Below are 16,176 nucleotides of genomic sequence, written 5' to 3' on the forward strand. Positions count from 1 at the left end.
CATCTGACCGGGTGATTTTCTTTTGGATCTGAGCTTGACGCTGCCCCCCGTTTCCCGGCCCGGAGCGTCTATTTGGACTCCGCTCTGGACGAGGGCCGCTCGGGGGAGGGGGGGCGACAAAAGCAAGGGGGAGGGAAGGGGGGGGGGGGGGGGGGTCTGGTGGCTCTTCCTGCGGAGCCACGTTCAAGTATCGCATGTTCACACACACAGCCTTAACCCCACCCCACTCACCCCCCCCCCCCACCCCCCCTCTTCACCCACACCCAAGTCTTCAGAGGAGAGGAGAGGAAGGACGCCCCCCCCCCCCCCCAGATCCAGATCCAGATCCAGTCAGTCGTACATTGTGCACAGTTCCACAGTATCTCGCCACGGTTTTCCTCCTCTCTGCTCACGCTCCTTTTCTTTTCTTTACTTTTTTTTTTTTTTTTTTGTCAGTACAGGAAATGACAGAAGATGGACTGTTGTAGCGTTCGGGCTGAACTGATCTGTTTGGATTTTCATTCGACAGCAAGCTTTTGGTTTTTATTTTCCTTCATTTTTCTCGGTCGCGGATGAGGGGTCCAGCTCTATCCCACGACCGCTCCTCAGGTTGTCATCAAAGGGGGTTGGAGTATCAAACCTGTAACCTCGCCTTCCTCTTTTCTTTCTTCTTCTTTTTTTTTTTTTTTTTTACCAACGTTCAGGTCCATGATGCGTTCATGGTACCAGCGACAGTGTATTTGCGCAGGGTTGATGATGTGAGGCAGTCCAAGGATGCTGTCATGGTTTGATTTATTTTTATTTTTTTCTCTCCCCCCCCTCCCTGTGTGGCCGTCATGGTGATCAGCTCTGTTTTTACTGCTTAACCACGGTATCATGGAGGACAATACAGCCAATCCCTGCCTCTGCTCACACGGACTGTTGACGAAAAAAAAAAAGAAAGAAAAATACAAATAAATATTGAAAAAAGGAAATGAAAACTCCACACTAATGGACTAGAGTCACTCAGATAAATCCTCTGTGTAGCAGATCCTCTTCTCCCTCTCTCTCTCCCCTCCCCCCCTTTTCAATATACTGAGTGGTACTGTTGTTCTTGATACATTGAGGGGAATACGACTGAATTTTTGTATTCAGATGAAGAGTTGTTGGCCAAAACGCAGCGTATTCACTTAAGGAAAAACAAACACCCCAAGTTCATCACTGAGTATCTCCAGAGTCGATCAGTCAAGAGTACCTAAATGACCTACTACCCTTTAAATAGATATATAATTTATTTCTTATTTTGTGTTTTGTGGGGGTAGAATTAGGTGTCTTTTTTTTTTTTTCTTCAGATTTGGGATATCTGTTTGGAACATAATACCTTTTTAAATATTATATAATTTCTTTTTGATTTTTTTTAAATTTTATTTTACATTGATTGTTGCCCAGGGTGTCATTAATCTTTAGAGAACAGGTGGGTTCCACAGTTTGAATCTGTGAGGTCGTTTCAGGCTGAGAAATGAAACAAAAGCTGGTTAACTTTAATAAAAACAATGTTAGTGAAATAAAAGCAGCCATCATCTAAATATGAAGTGTTTGGATGTGGCTGCACTCTCAACGTGTCATCTCTGCAGGTAACTGACTTGTTTTTGGAGTTTTCACAGTAGGAATATATATTTTCTTGTTGACAACACAGATTGAAACTGTCGCAGCTCTCCAGCGTCTCACGATGCCTCAGCTGCTTTTGGCTGCAGTAATAACATGTGAATTCTCAAATTGAGTGGTTTTTCCCTTTTTCCTCATTAGTTCTTTTGTTTTGTTTTGTCATTGTTTGACATTGTTTCAGATCTTGCTCTTAATCAGCCTACACAGTCTGACTGCTTGGACTTTGTGCTGTGCATATTGTTCAGTTACACACCTCTCTTCCTTCTACTCCTAAAAGTGGTATTCCACCAAAATTAACTTTTTGTTTGTGACGTTGCAAAAAGCTGAAAAACGTTTTATTTTCTTTATTTGGGCATTTTAGCACACAATGTAGGTGCGTTAAAAATGAGTTGTGAATAGTTTAATACAAGTTTGGGAATCTATAAAATTCAGCATTACTGGAAATGTAATTTAATGATGCTGAATTGTATATTATTGTTTTTCCCATCTGGTGAACTAAGCTGAAGGTTTCCTTAAATCACAGGAAAAACAGGAAGTGTCTTTTTTAAATTGTATTATTTTGCAAAATAACTACAGAAAGGTTGATTCAGGTGGAGTGCACTTTTAATCAGACACCACTGAACTATGCTAATCCTCATGCACAAGTTATTGTTTCCCCCCCCCTTCACCGCCTCCCACCTCCCATCTTCTCCAATGAGAACACAGCGAAGGATAAAGGGAGTCTGGAGCAATGTCTCGGCTGGTTCTTATTTTGATATTTTGAGAGAAAAAAAAAGAAATCCTGTTCCTTTTTGAGTGCTAATGAGAAATTGAAGTAATGGAATATCTTTCTGTACCTTTTAAAGAAAAAATTATTTAACCTTATATCAGTTTGAGTTACTTACACCCTAGCATAGAGTGGCATATTTAGTTATATGTATAAAAAAGCAAGAACATAATTCTGTCCTATTTCTCCTTAATTTTATCGTGTTCCATTTTCTGCTGAGGAAAATAAACTGGATTAGAGGATGTGGTGTGTGTTTATATGTGTGTTTCTTATTACTATAAAATAAACCATGAACAGAATGCCATCCATCAGAGTTTGCCTATTAATGATAATAATAATGCCTATTCATTATTTTATTGAACAACTACATTTATTTTTTTGTTTCTCTGGTCGTGTTGTTAGAGTTGATCGAATTTTGAAATTAAAACACTTGTATAATATTTAATGTGTGATTATGTTTATATGATATTATTATTATTACATATCTGTTTGGCTGCTGAAAAAGGAAGATATTCAATAACAAGGATAAACTTTCTGGGTAGATTTTCCAAAATCAGCCATAAGTTTCATCTGATTTGCTCTTGAGGAATTTGGTTACCACTAAAATGTGATAGAAAAAATTGCAGAATTGTTCTTAAAACTATTCATTTCCTTTTAAAATATAGGACCAATTAAAATGTGATATCTAGATAGCCTATTGGTTGGACTAGTAATTAGTAATTAAGTGTCACTTCATACAGAATGTAAAAAAAAGCTATTAAGGGAAAGTTGTCATTGATACATCTTTATAGTATTAAGAATAAAAGTAAATCCAAGCTGTTAGTAGATTATTTTTATTTTTTTGGAATGAAGACCATGAGAATATGGTCAAAAGGTCTAGAACAAGCTGAGTTGAGCTTGATTTGTGACTGTCTTCCCATGGGGTTTTTTTGTCAAGAAAGTGAGGTTCAATACAGGACTCTCAGGATAGATGGGAAGAGATTCACAGCAAGAAGGAACCCAAACTGATGAAGAAAACCGTGTAAAATGGTCAAAATGCTCAGAAGAAGCCAGTGAGTGGACCTTGAGTTGAGATAGTTTTGTGAGTTGCTGTTACTAAGGGCAACAGTGACCTCAATCTCATTGGCTACGGCCGTGGGCGGGGCAAACCCTTCACTAAGCCCCTCCCCTAAATAGCATCTGTCCAATACTACGTTAGCAACCGTGTGTAGCAACGAGAGGTCTGTCAAGCTTTCAGTAGTCGCTGATATGCCCATAGACTGGATATGTCGAAGCTGAGCGCATACAGGATATTCACAAAGTGTCGAATGTGGTGTTTTCCCCTTCTCCAAGCCCCAAGAAGAGAGATGCCACACGTGGATTAAACAGTGTGGAAGACCACGGGAACAGCTGAATCCGGCAAAGATTAATAAAAACACCTACGTTTGTTCCAAGGTAAGATAGATAGGCAGATAGTGGGGTCTGCATTTGACTGCCAAGAGCTTTAAGTCTGGAGAGCAGTGTCTTTCAGTAATGGCAGTGTTTGTACACCAGCTGTTCTTAGTGTAAACACACAGCCCCCTCCCGTGGGTCTTACCGGAGTCACTGTTCCTGTCTCCGCGGTGGTTAGCTAGCCGCGGCCCGCTAGCTCGATAGCTGCGTCTGGGACTCCCGAGTGTAGCCAGGTGTCAGTGATTATCATCACACAACTCTCCTGGACAGTGACCGTGTTGATAAGTGAAGTCATAGTTCATCCATTTTGTTGTTAAGGAAGAAGCTGGTGGTCTCCTGGGATTCCTCTTTAGTCGAGCAAGAGCGCCGCCCCGGCAGCCCCGCTTCTGCTTGCGCTCCCTCCGCCGGCTCCGCCGCCTGCCACTCGGTATGATCATCCACGGAGGCCCCGATGGTCTGGCTATCTCCGCTGGTATCCGGTGACTATGTGGGAAAATATTTATGTCGGGTAGTTGTTGTTGTTTGTTTATTTGATCTACCTGAGTGAGATCAGAACAACAACAAACATTTATACTCCACCAGCAGATGATATTGTGGATGTATCTCTCAAATGCATACTGAAGAGCCTTCTGTCAGCTTCTCTTTGATATCACCAAACAGTTTTTCCAGAAATCTGTTGTAATTTCCTTTGGAATATCTCTTATTGATATCACTGAAAACTCCATATTTCTTATGGTAGGAGCGAAAGCTTGACAGACATAGCAACAGTAACTAAGGGGGGCGGGGCTTAGCGAAGGGTCAAAGGGCTAAGGGACAGTTGCTCCAAAAGTTTCTCCTAAAGTAGTCTGGTACTTATTGTTATAGTTACCGTTGAGGTCAGCCGTTATAGTTACTGTTGAAGTCAAGCCTTAAGTTACCGTCGAGGTCAGCCGGGATAGTTACCGTCGAGGTCAGCCGGGATAGTTACCGTCGAGGTCAGCCGTTATCGTTACCATTGAGGTCAGCCGGTAAGTTACCGTTGAGGTCAGCCGGTATAGTTACTGTTGAGGTCAGCCGGTAGCCGTTTATCTACCAGTCTGGCAAAATTAATGATGCTAACTAACTAGCAAACCTTTATGTTAACTGTTAATTGTTACTTGCAGCCCTAGTTAATTCAAACATACTCATACTATATATATTTTAATGTAAAGTGTTCCCAGAAATGTGTTGTAATTTCCTTTAGAATATCTCTTATTGATATCACTGAAAACTCCATATTTCTTATGGTAGGAGCGAAAGCTTGACAGACATAGCAACAGTAACTAAGGGAGCGGGGCTTAGCGAAGGGTCAAAGGGCTAAGGGACCGTTGCTCCAAAAGTTTCTCCTAAAGTAGTCTGGTACTTATTGTTATAGTTACCGTTGAGGTCAGCCGTTATAGTTACTGCATTGAGGTCAGCCTTTTTAGTTACTGTTGAGGTCAGCCATTATCATTACCGTTGAGGTCAGCCGGTATAGTTACCGTCGAGGTCAGCCGTTATCGTTACCATTGAGGTCAGCCGGTAAGTTACCGTTGAGGTCAACCGTTAGGTTAATGTCGAGGTCAGTCGTTATAGTTTACCGCCGAGGTCAGCCGGTAGCCGTTTATCTACCAGTCTGGCAAAATTAATTATGCTAACTAACTAGCAAATCTTTATGTTCATTGTTAATTGTTACTTGCAGCCCTAGTTAATTCAAACATACTCATACTATATATATTTTAATGTAACTAAACGTTAAGGTGATTAAACTGAAGTTAAAGGTTTTTTTTCTTATTGGTAAACAGAATGAAAATCTACCAACAACAGATAACTGTTAATGGACCTGTTTTAAATGTATTTCTAGGATTAGAGAAATGATATGTAATGGGGTTTTTAAGACTTTTTTTCTAGCCTATTTCCATGTTCTTACTCAGGGTTCCTCTGCTGGAAGCTTCTTCACCAGATTGTCTTCAGCACTGAACACAAACCGAGAGAGAGACAGAGAGGGAGACAGAGTGGAATCAGACTGAAAGAGGAAGCTGCAGACTTCACATAGGACAGGACGGTAGGTTGTTTCTATTAGCTGCTAAACTGACAGCACCAAGACTAAAACGATAGTACAGTTTGACTTCATAATTATCGTGACTCAGCTGAACTCTGTGTGAGAGCTGATGTAGCTCTGAAAGCTCTAATAACTGAATCAATTCAGGTTTGTCCCTTTGTCCCCGAAGGGAAATTTGTCTTGGGCTCTAAGTGCTGAGACCGCTGCCGCCATAGTTAAAAGAACAAAGAAAATAAAAGTAAAGTTGCACATTTGCGCAACAATAAATTATATAATGCTGCCTGTTGACTCAATAAATACATGGATATAATAGGTACACATATTGCACATTCCCACAGGGGATTACACCAACCATAGCAGCATCAACATGACAGCAATGCATACCTCACACTGTTTACAGAGTCTTATTTATTATTCTAATGGAAGTAGGGATGAATGAATATTTAAATCTGTTAAACTTGCATATGGGGTTCCTGTAAAGTTTACCAGATGGTAACAGTTGGTATTCTGGATTGAGGATGTCAGTCTGAGGACAGACTCTTCATATATGGACTGCAGTTTGATGTGGGTTCAAGTTCTGTTTGCATTTTGAGTTTATAGTTATATGTTCCTGCATTATAATCCAGTAGATGGTTCTGTGTGCCTCTAGAGTCAGGTGCTGCTTCAATTCTGAAGGCTAATTTTTTAACATTTTATTTATGCTTTTGAATCAATCATCAGTCACATCTCTCCGGCTGTTATTTTAGGAATCAACGACTACATTATAAATCAGAAATGTACTGGCCATAATATCTTAGCTGATATTAGCTGACTGCTTATAGCCGCCCCCCCCCTCCCCCCCTCCCTCCAGTCCACATGTTGAAGTGTTCAAAATACTGGACCCCAAAGTGTGTGTGTGGATGTGGCTTGTAGTGTAAAAGCACATTGAGTGGTCAAAAGGCTTGAGAGGTGCTATATCATTCAGTACAGTTTGTTTACCCTTTTGGCCAAAAAGTATCTACAAACAGAGTCTTCATTTCATATTTTTTCCAGCAGAGAGCTTCAACAGCTGTAAAAATGTCGCTTTATATCTTGGTCATGATTCTTAAAAAGAAAGAAGTATTGGTTTTGAACATGACATACTGATCTGGCTACACATTGTTCAGGTCAGCAGATCAGGTAATCTCATGAGGAACACACTGGTCTAGTTGTCTTGGTGACTGAGAGGAGACAGTTTCCTATAACATGAAGCAAATTTAGGGCTGCAACTATTGCTGCGGTTTTCATTATCAGTTAATCTGAGTTGATTATTTTCTCAATTAATTGATCAGTTGTTTGGTCCATAAAGTGAGAAATGTCACTCTGACTGTTCTTGAAGCCCAAAATGATGTTCTGTAATGTCTTGTTTTATCCATGACCCAAAAATATTCAGTTTACTGTCTCAGAGGACTAAATACACCAGAAAATATTCAGTTTACTGTCTCAGAGGACTAAATACACCAGAAAATAACCAGTTTACTGTCTCAGAGGACTAAATACACCAGATAAAGCAGTTACTCTGCTCAAACACTAGATGGCACACTAAGACAGTAAAGACATGCTTTCTCTGGCAGTTGATCTCTTTCTCACTCAGTAAGGATCATGTTTAGGTTTTGTTTTTTTAATAACATTAAGATGGACTCGTACACGGTGGGGGGTCTGATTTACTTCTTGTTGACTTGTCTGTTCATGTGACAGTTCATGATCCCCTCTCCAGTCTTCTCTCCTCTCATTTTCATTTAACTTCATTCTTCCACTCATCTTCATCTACTTTTGTCTCTTTTTTTCTGGCTTTTCTTGCTTTGCTTCCCCTCTCCATTCTTTTTCCTCTCTTCTCTCGCTGTATTTTAATCTGCTTCTCTCCTTTTCTTGCTCTTATTCCTCTTTAATAATATTTTCTTTCCTTTTTTATCTTCTTGTCATTTCTAGTCCATCTCTTATTTCATGTTTTCTTCTCCTCTTAACCACCTCACTTACTATTCACTCAAGTTTGGCTATTTAACATACTGTTGTGATCATTCATGGTTTATCATTTTGTATTCATTTTGTCATTTTGTCATTTTATCATTTTGTATTCATTTCATCAGATGTTCTTCACTTTCTGACTGTAACACATTAAATATACAACAAACATGGCACTGCCACACATTTCACTTTAATGTAATCTGGAACACATTCACACAACATACAGCTGATATGATGCGTTATATGTTAGTGCCGTCTGTGAGGACTGAGCCTTTTTCAGAGAAGTGAAGAGTCAGCGTCTTTTTGATGGAGAGAAGCTTCTCTGTACTATCAGCTGTGAGCCTGTTTCTGTTTTCATCTACAATATGTGACACTGAGGTAAACATCCTTTCACTGCATGCTGACATCTGGGCCAGAGGGGGAATCTGCACCTTGTTAACCCCCCCCCCCCCCCCCACCCCAGTCCTGCAGTGGTCTCCAACGTGTCTCTAACTGAATGGCTGCATCGCTCTGTGTTGTTGATGCTTAATCTGCTGTCTCATCAGACACACTGTCCAGACTGCTGCTGCTCCTGGGCTTTGTGTAGCTTTCTGGCAGGTGGTTCCCCCCAGATCCCTCCTGCTTGTCTGCCTCTCGTCCAGACGCCTTCTGCAGCTGCAGCATCACCGGCTGTTCGACCTGTTTGAGAAAAAAAAACATCTTTATAGCTGATAACAGAGAAGCTTGTCTGATATTGGAAGAATGAATCCCAGTATATTGCCTTCAACTCACTAATGAAGTAAATTGATTATGTCAGTGTCAGTGAAGTGCTGGAGGTGCTGAGTGTCTTCCACGTGGGAGTACGCTAAGGCCAAATGTTTAAAAGGTCCTATTTCACATCTGACTGCCACTGCATCAGCTACACTTCTCCTAAAGCCTAAACACCCTTGTTAACAGCCAGCTGGATGGTGTGTGAGACATGCAGCACAATGAGAGAGTCCAGCATCACTCATGGCCTCCATCATGATTTTGGCGTAGTCCCGGAACTCCACCTCAATCATCAAACAGGACTGTTACGGCTTGGCTAGTGTCCGAACTGTGAAACTGCTTTGCTTTGAGGATGGCTCTCTGGGGAGTAAAATCCTCATCAATCCGCTGTGCAGTTAAACTGATGAGAGACATTAGGCTGACACTGCTAGTCTAAATATCAGCTGTGAATTTACATCCCTGAAATGTTCCTGCAACAGGCTGCTGATGCGCTGATGTGAAATCTCATACTTCAGCTCCAGGACGCTGAGAAGACGACAACGAAATAACTGACAACAGCTGGTCATCAGGAGCAGTGTTAGTAGGAGCTTCTGTTATTTTTAACACCTCTCCTCTTGACATTTAAGCAGAGCATAGTTTGCAGTCTGCTCTACTTTTGTCGTCATGGCTTAATACTAAAATATCTCCAGACTGCTGACGTTGCTTTTACTTCGCCTACCTGCTCAACTGACGACAGGTTAACATTTAGTGCGGCTATGGCTCAGGACGTAGATCACTATTTCATAAGATCAGAGGTTTGAACCCCGCTCCTCCGGTCTGCATGTCATTTTCCACCGAGCTGGAGCCAGTGCTGGTTCGGAGCTAATCCAAGCACCTCTTACGAACCTGTTGCTTTTCCACCGGCAAGGAGCCACGTGATTACGTCACTATATAACATAACCAGCAAGCGCCTTTGAAGCACTTCCATGATTCACCAGTGAGAGGCAGCAAAATGGTGCAAGGCATCTAGTCTGCCGGAAACGAAGAAGAAGAAGAAGAAGAAGAACAAATCTTTAACCCTCTGTAAATGCCATGCTAGTCAGCTAATGAACGTTAACCCCGCTAGCCGGCTAATAAACGTTAGCCCTGCTAGCCGGCTAATAAGCGTTAGCGCCGCCCCCAGTCCGCTGACGCAATGGGTTCTTGTTTTAGACCAGCAAACAGTTGGTGCTTGCTCTGGCTCCCGTTCTGAGGCTCCGGGCTGGAGCTTTGGCGGTGGAAAAGCACTATAAAGCGCTTTGAGTGGTCAGAAAACTAGACAGGAGCTATATAAATACAGTCTGTTCACACTGCAGTAAGTTTACATACATGATCACAGTATTGGACTGATCTACTTCATCCTTCTGCGCTTTATTCAGTTTTATTTAAGTTTATACTACCGTACTGTGATTGTGCAACAGTCCCTTTTAACTAGTGTGTAAATGCCTACACTTTATAACACCCTCAAATACTACACAATGGATCAAATGTAAACTCTCTGCTAACAATCCCTCAGTGTAATGCTCAACATTGTTAAGATGATGATTAATTAGTGTCCCACAGGGGTGGAGCTAGGGGGGCGAGGGGCTTTTGGGGTTTCAGCCCTGAATGTTTTCACAAAAATCCCTGAATCTATTTAAAAATATTTTAAAAATTATTTTTTTTCGAAACAATGACTTGAATCAGCTGCTGACTGAATCTGTCAATGTATTACAATTGTGATTAAGAGTGAAACGTATTAAGATATTTCAGTTCGGGCAGTGTTACTGAGTGACATGCGATTGAAAATGTAATAATTAAATATTAAATATAATATAAATGTAATATTTTTTGTTTTCCTTTTGATCTATTTCTTTATGTTATGTTTTTGGATTATTTCTGATAAAGACCAAAATAAATCACTACTACTCATACTCATGTTTGCAGTAGACCCTGGCTCTGGGTGCTCTGGTCTTAGCCCCGGATCTCATCTCCTAAATCCACTCCTGGTGTCCCATATCTTGATTTGCAGCTCAATATTGAATGAAATATTTAGTGTCTGTTATACAGGGAGGAGTCAATGACTGAATGCAGTCTCTTGTCTTTTCTCTGAGATTTTTTTTATTTTATTATATTCTCTTCTCTTCTACTCTCTTCTATTCTATTCTTTTTTTAAATTATATTCTCTTCTCTTCTACTCTCTTCTATTCTATTCTTTTTTATTCTCTTCTCTTGTCTTCTCCGGTCTTCTCTTCTACTTTGGTGGAGTAGTTGTGGGTGTCGGCAGGTGGAGCTCCATGCTCTCCCTTTCAAACCTTCAGGAGGGTCCAGGACTCCCTCAGTGACACACACACACACGCACACGCACACACACACACATACTGATTCACACACACACACACACACACGCACACGCACACACACACACATACTGATTCACACACACTCACACACACACGCACGCACACACGCGGCTGTCAGGCGTGTCAGAGTAGCGCTCGAGCTTCTGTGAGTTGAGACAGAGAGCGAGAGAAGAGCGCGCGCTGTGTATAGTCCGCGTTGTACCATCACCGGGACCGGGACTGGACAGACTAGTGTGTGTGTGTGTGTGAGAGAGAGAGAGAGAGTGTGTGTGAGTGTTACCACGGCTGCTCGGCGTGTTTTCTTTTTGTTTTTCTCGCTTCTATAAAAAATGGGATTCTGACATCAGCCGGGCTGCGGGCGCCGCCGGCTCCTCCTGACCGGAAAATGAAGCGTCTCTGTCGGAGGCTGGCGGTGGCCGTGGCGGTGCTGGTGTGGCTGGGAGCGCTGGTTTACCTGCTGGTGCTGAGCCGGAGGAAGCTACCGGAGCTCGGTACCGGGGCAGTAGCGGGAGTAGCGGGAGGAGGAGAAGCGTACAACCAGGTGAAGTAAAATATAAGCACCTCTCCTGCTGTGAATGCTGTGTGTGTGTGTCCATAAGATAAATGACTGTGATATCATTGTGTGTGTGTGTGGAGTTCACAGTAGTCACTTGTCCGATAGTATCCCTCTAATACAAGCAATATCCTGACTTAAAGTGCTCCGATAATGACTTTATAGTGGTGATAGTGGTTGTTTTATACAGAAGCAGCCCTGTAGAGAGTTTTTCTGATATCTGTGTATTCTCACAAACACCAATGATAGTTTGTGAATCATCATGAGTTGTAGTTTGACCAGATACAACTAGAGTCCAGTGCATTTATCACTTTTTCTATTCAGTTATTTTAAAGCAATAACTAGTAAATGCAAACTGTGTAAGTTATATTGTTTAAAATGACACATGTGAACATACAGGCTACTAGTTTTTGAACCTTTCTGATGAGAAAACAAAACAAACAAAAACAAAACCTACCAATTCTGAAACGATTTAACACAAGATACATTAATATATGTTCCATTTACCTTTGCATTGTCTTCTGATTTAACAAGGAAACATCTCATAATAATATTAGGTGTTGATATAATGTGTTGAATTCATATGGTGAACAAGTCAGAATTGCAAAAAGTACCCTTATCCATCCCTAATTGGCACTAATAATAAGTTTGAAATGATTGCAGGGTTTCCTATATTTAGTTTTTTCTTCACATTGAAGGTGAAGTCTCTGCAGTTCAGTGTAGAAACTTAAGCTCATAATCTCCTGAAATGTGGAGGAATTAAGGTAAGAAGTCTCAGAAAATTCAAACACCAAATTTAAATATAACCAAAAGTGCCAAAATCCTAAGAAGTTAAGTCGAGTTATGAGTAAATGGACTTAGTTATTTTCTGCCTCTGGACTTTTGTTACGTGTAGACTCAAGAAAATCTGTTTTAACGTTAATCTTATTTGCTGCTGTTGCATGCCAGTAATAGTACAATTAAATCCCACATTACTCAGATCTGTAGATAATGACTCCCATTTATTTTATATTTCCTGTGATAATACCATAACAGTTTTCCTATAATACCCCAATAATGCCCTCATACATTAACTAAAGCGGCTCTGATCATTGTATAAATTCATTATCAGATTTTTGTGGTTCCTTTGACGATAATTAGGTTAATTTTCAGCTTAATGTCTTTGCCCGGTGTGCACTGCAGGATGTCTGTAATGCATAAGACCCACAGCGTGTTGACTGAGGCTGGTGGGCTAAGTTGTATTGATCCCGCCTCTCTTACCTTGTTTTATTGAACTACAAGAAACACATATATAAAACTAGAAATATATCAGCCTTTATACTCAGGAAACACTTGTGAGTCCAGACGTAGAAATATAAAGTATAACATTTAATTAATTAGCATGACCAGTATATTGTAGGTGAGTTCTTGTAAAGTATACTGAAATGTTGTACTGGAATCACTCGACACTACAGGCAAAATCCACTCAGTAGTTTAAAGACCTGAATATTTACAAGGCATTGGGATAAAAGATTTTAGGATGAGAGGTCGTTATATATCTGTGCGTTTGCATGCGTTTGTTGGTGTGTGTGAGGAAGGACTGCTGCGTATTCAGCTCCTCCGACACACGCCGGGACTCAGCAGTCTGTGTCAAAGTGACACGTTTTTATGTAGTAAACAACAAAAACACATTAAAGAGCTGCGGCAAAGCTTTAAACCTATGAATAATCTCAACTCACAAGATGATGCCGTGTGACCTTTCTGACCTTTATGTAACTGAAGCTCACTCAAGTGTCGAGTCAAATGTAAATGCACATCAGTTGGAGAATGAAAGCTTTCAGAAAGGAGCGAGTAAACAGAGTAAACACACATTAATACGAGACCACCTGCGGCCAAAATCATGTGCCGTAACAAATACGTGTGTTAAGAGCTGAGGTTAGATTTTAGTGATCACATTTATTAGTTGATGTTCGTTTGAAGAATAAAAGTCCTAATATATGCAAAGAGCTGTTTGATATCGGTGAAAAATAGAGAATCCAGTCTGAGTGTCATTATTACATGTCAGCGAAGCTCTTAAGACGTCAAGAATTCCTGAAGAAAAAAAAGCCACACTTTGGCTCGCCTTAATTTTCTATGAGTAGGAGGTGTTTTCAAACGCTGGATAATTCAGGCATTGAAGCTTAATCTTCTGTTGCTCTCATTGTAAGTTGACCTGGATAAGATCCTCAGCTAAATGCCTCAAATATGAAATTTGAAATGTAATTAAACTACTTGAGTCGGAGAGGCAGAAACAGCTGCAACCACTTAGACGATCAGGAGAAGAAGTAGAGGAGGAAGAAGAAGAAGAAGAAAAAAAAAGAAAGAAAGAAAGACAGTGGTTTCTTGTGTGGAATTGTTCGCTGAGGTGTGAGCCTTACAAGCTAATGAGACAATCTTTGTTCTTTCAGCAGGGCAGTCGGTGTGTGTGTGTGTGTGTGTGTGTGTGTGTGCGTGTGTGCGTGTGTGTGTGTGTTCTCCAGTCAGGACACACATGATGTAACACACCTCGGCTAATACCCGTGCCGGATACAGACTTGCCAACTTAATCCTACAGTTTTTCTCAGCCCAGTGTAAAACTGAGAGATCTGTCAGCAGGTGCAGACCGCCCAGTATCATCATTAGCACACACACACACACACACACACACACACACACACACACACACACACGCTGCTCTCCTATCATAATGAAAAGAAACATGAATGGATTCTTCTCTGGTGCAGTGATATATTATTAAAACACCAGTTTAAAAGGAAGCGATACAGTCTTAATTAATTTAAACCAAAACTAAAACTTTTCTTTGGAAAACAAGGAACACCCTAAATGAGAAAACCTGATGGTCCTGTGTAATATTTGATGCTACAGTCTGCGAACAACTCTCTCAAATGCTAAATATAATATAAGGGTCTGTGTGTTGTCCAGCAGGGTCCATACACACTGTAAGATTGTTTGTACTGTATAATCTACCAACCAATGTGTGAAAATGTGTAAGCAGATGCATGTAGTTGTAGTTTTGTAGTAAATGTGACTATTTAACCAGCATCACTCCAGTATTTGGGCTGCTTTCTCTGTTGGAAAGTAATAAAACAGTCCAGTCTGGATATACACATGGAGTCTGATGGTTGACCTGTTGTGAGAACAGCTGACTGCTGCTCATCATTCTGCCTCTTTCGGACCAAACTGAGCATCCTCTGTTTGTTTTCTCTCTGTTACCATCCGAAGAACTGTGAAGATCTGGTGAACCGGACAGATTAACAGAATAATAAGTGAGGTCTTTGTTTGAGACGTGATTCTAGACAACAACACAGAATGATCTCGCTGCTTTCAGTCATTTATTGCTGCGACTTTTGACTTTACAGCTGTGATGTTGGAAAGTAGGAGTCCTGCAGAGGCCAGAAAAGATGGAACATGTCAGAGAGGCAGATGGATCAACGACCTGCTGAGTGTTTTCTTGTTTATTTTTTCTGCTTTAGTACGCAACCGGAAATTCTCTTTTAACACCAGTGTGGAAGTTCACTTCATTATACTGATCCTACTGACAGCCTGAGCTCACTCTGTGTGGATGTATGCTGTTTTTTCAGTCTCCACTCTGACAGTTCTTGGCTCATCGTTAACCCCTACATACTGCTCAGGGTCAAATTTGACCTATTTTAACATTTGAGAGCTGTGAAAACATACAACAGAATAGAACAGGAGAGAAAAAAAACATCAAACACATTGTTGTTTAATATGCAAATGTCCAAATTTGACCTGTATACATAATAAAAGTCAAAAATCAGCATTAAAACATGTTGTTGTATTCATCATGTTTTATAAAATGTTCACCTGGACCATAAAATAGTGATTATGAATGTTATTTTTCCTATAAGCAAAGAGAATTTATCAATTTGAATTGGTGCAGATACTAATTGTGAGTCAGAATATGAACAGTATGTAAGGGTTAAGGCCCATTTATGCTGAACGTTAAATACGGATACAGACGGAGCCTTCTGTCTGTGCTCTGCGTTCATTTCGTCCGTATTTCTGCACGTTTCCATAAAGCTTACGGATACGGACCAAACGGAGCAGTACCACTGGAAACCATGGGGGGGCAGTGTTGCTGTCACTACTCGATACGTAGCTCTAGTGAGACACGAAGAAGAAATAACAATGGAGGAACTTTTTGAGGAAAGGTTTTGTGAGTTGGTTAGAAACTTTAAACATATCGTTTTTGTCTTTTATGCCAGAGGAACATTATCAATATCTCCTCCACAGTCGCCATGTTTGTTTTTGACTCAGTGCTGCCCCCTGGTGGATGTATTGACTCTGTGCTGCCCCCTGGTGGATGTATTGGTTAACATCCATGCCAACGTAAAGGACGCATGGAAGTATGTGAGCAGTGACAGTAACATCGTTTGAAACAGACATTTTCGTACGTACGTTGAGCATAAATGGGCCCTTAAATCCACGGCTGGGACATTTGGGGGGGGGGGGGGCAGAAACCATGTCAGATAAAACTCCTGACTACCTAAAACGATTGCTGGAAAAGTCTGTGGACCTTTATCCCTTTATGGGTTTTAAAAATAGTGCAGGAGCATCTGTAAGTCTAATCATTTCTACATGGTGGTGAAGCTGAGACAGACGCAGGCACATGTTC

The 16,176-nt window shown here is 40.9% G+C and overlaps 1 protein-coding gene across 1 annotated transcript in view; it reads left to right on the top strand.

Moving 5' to 3' along the window:
• Positions 1–11,238: 11,238 nt before the first annotated feature.
• galnt14 (UDP-N-acetyl-alpha-D-galactosamine:polypeptide N-acetylgalactosaminyltransferase 14 (GalNAc-T14)) overlaps positions 11,239–16,176 on the top strand; it is a 276,779-nt gene continuing 271,841 nt past the window's right edge. Inside the window, exon 1 of the mRNA XM_053337552.1 lies at positions 11,239–11,510. Coding sequence (XP_053193527.1) covers positions 11,355–11,510 — 156 coding nt within the window. The 5' untranslated portion in view covers positions 11,239–11,354. The remainder of the gene's footprint in view (positions 11,511–16,176) is intronic.

This window comes from Scomber japonicus, chromosome 17, assembly GCF_027409825.1.
Source record: "Scomber japonicus isolate fScoJap1 chromosome 17, fScoJap1.pri, whole genome shotgun sequence".
Lineage (NCBI taxonomy): Eukaryota > Metazoa > Chordata > Actinopteri > Scombriformes > Scombridae > Scomber > Scomber japonicus.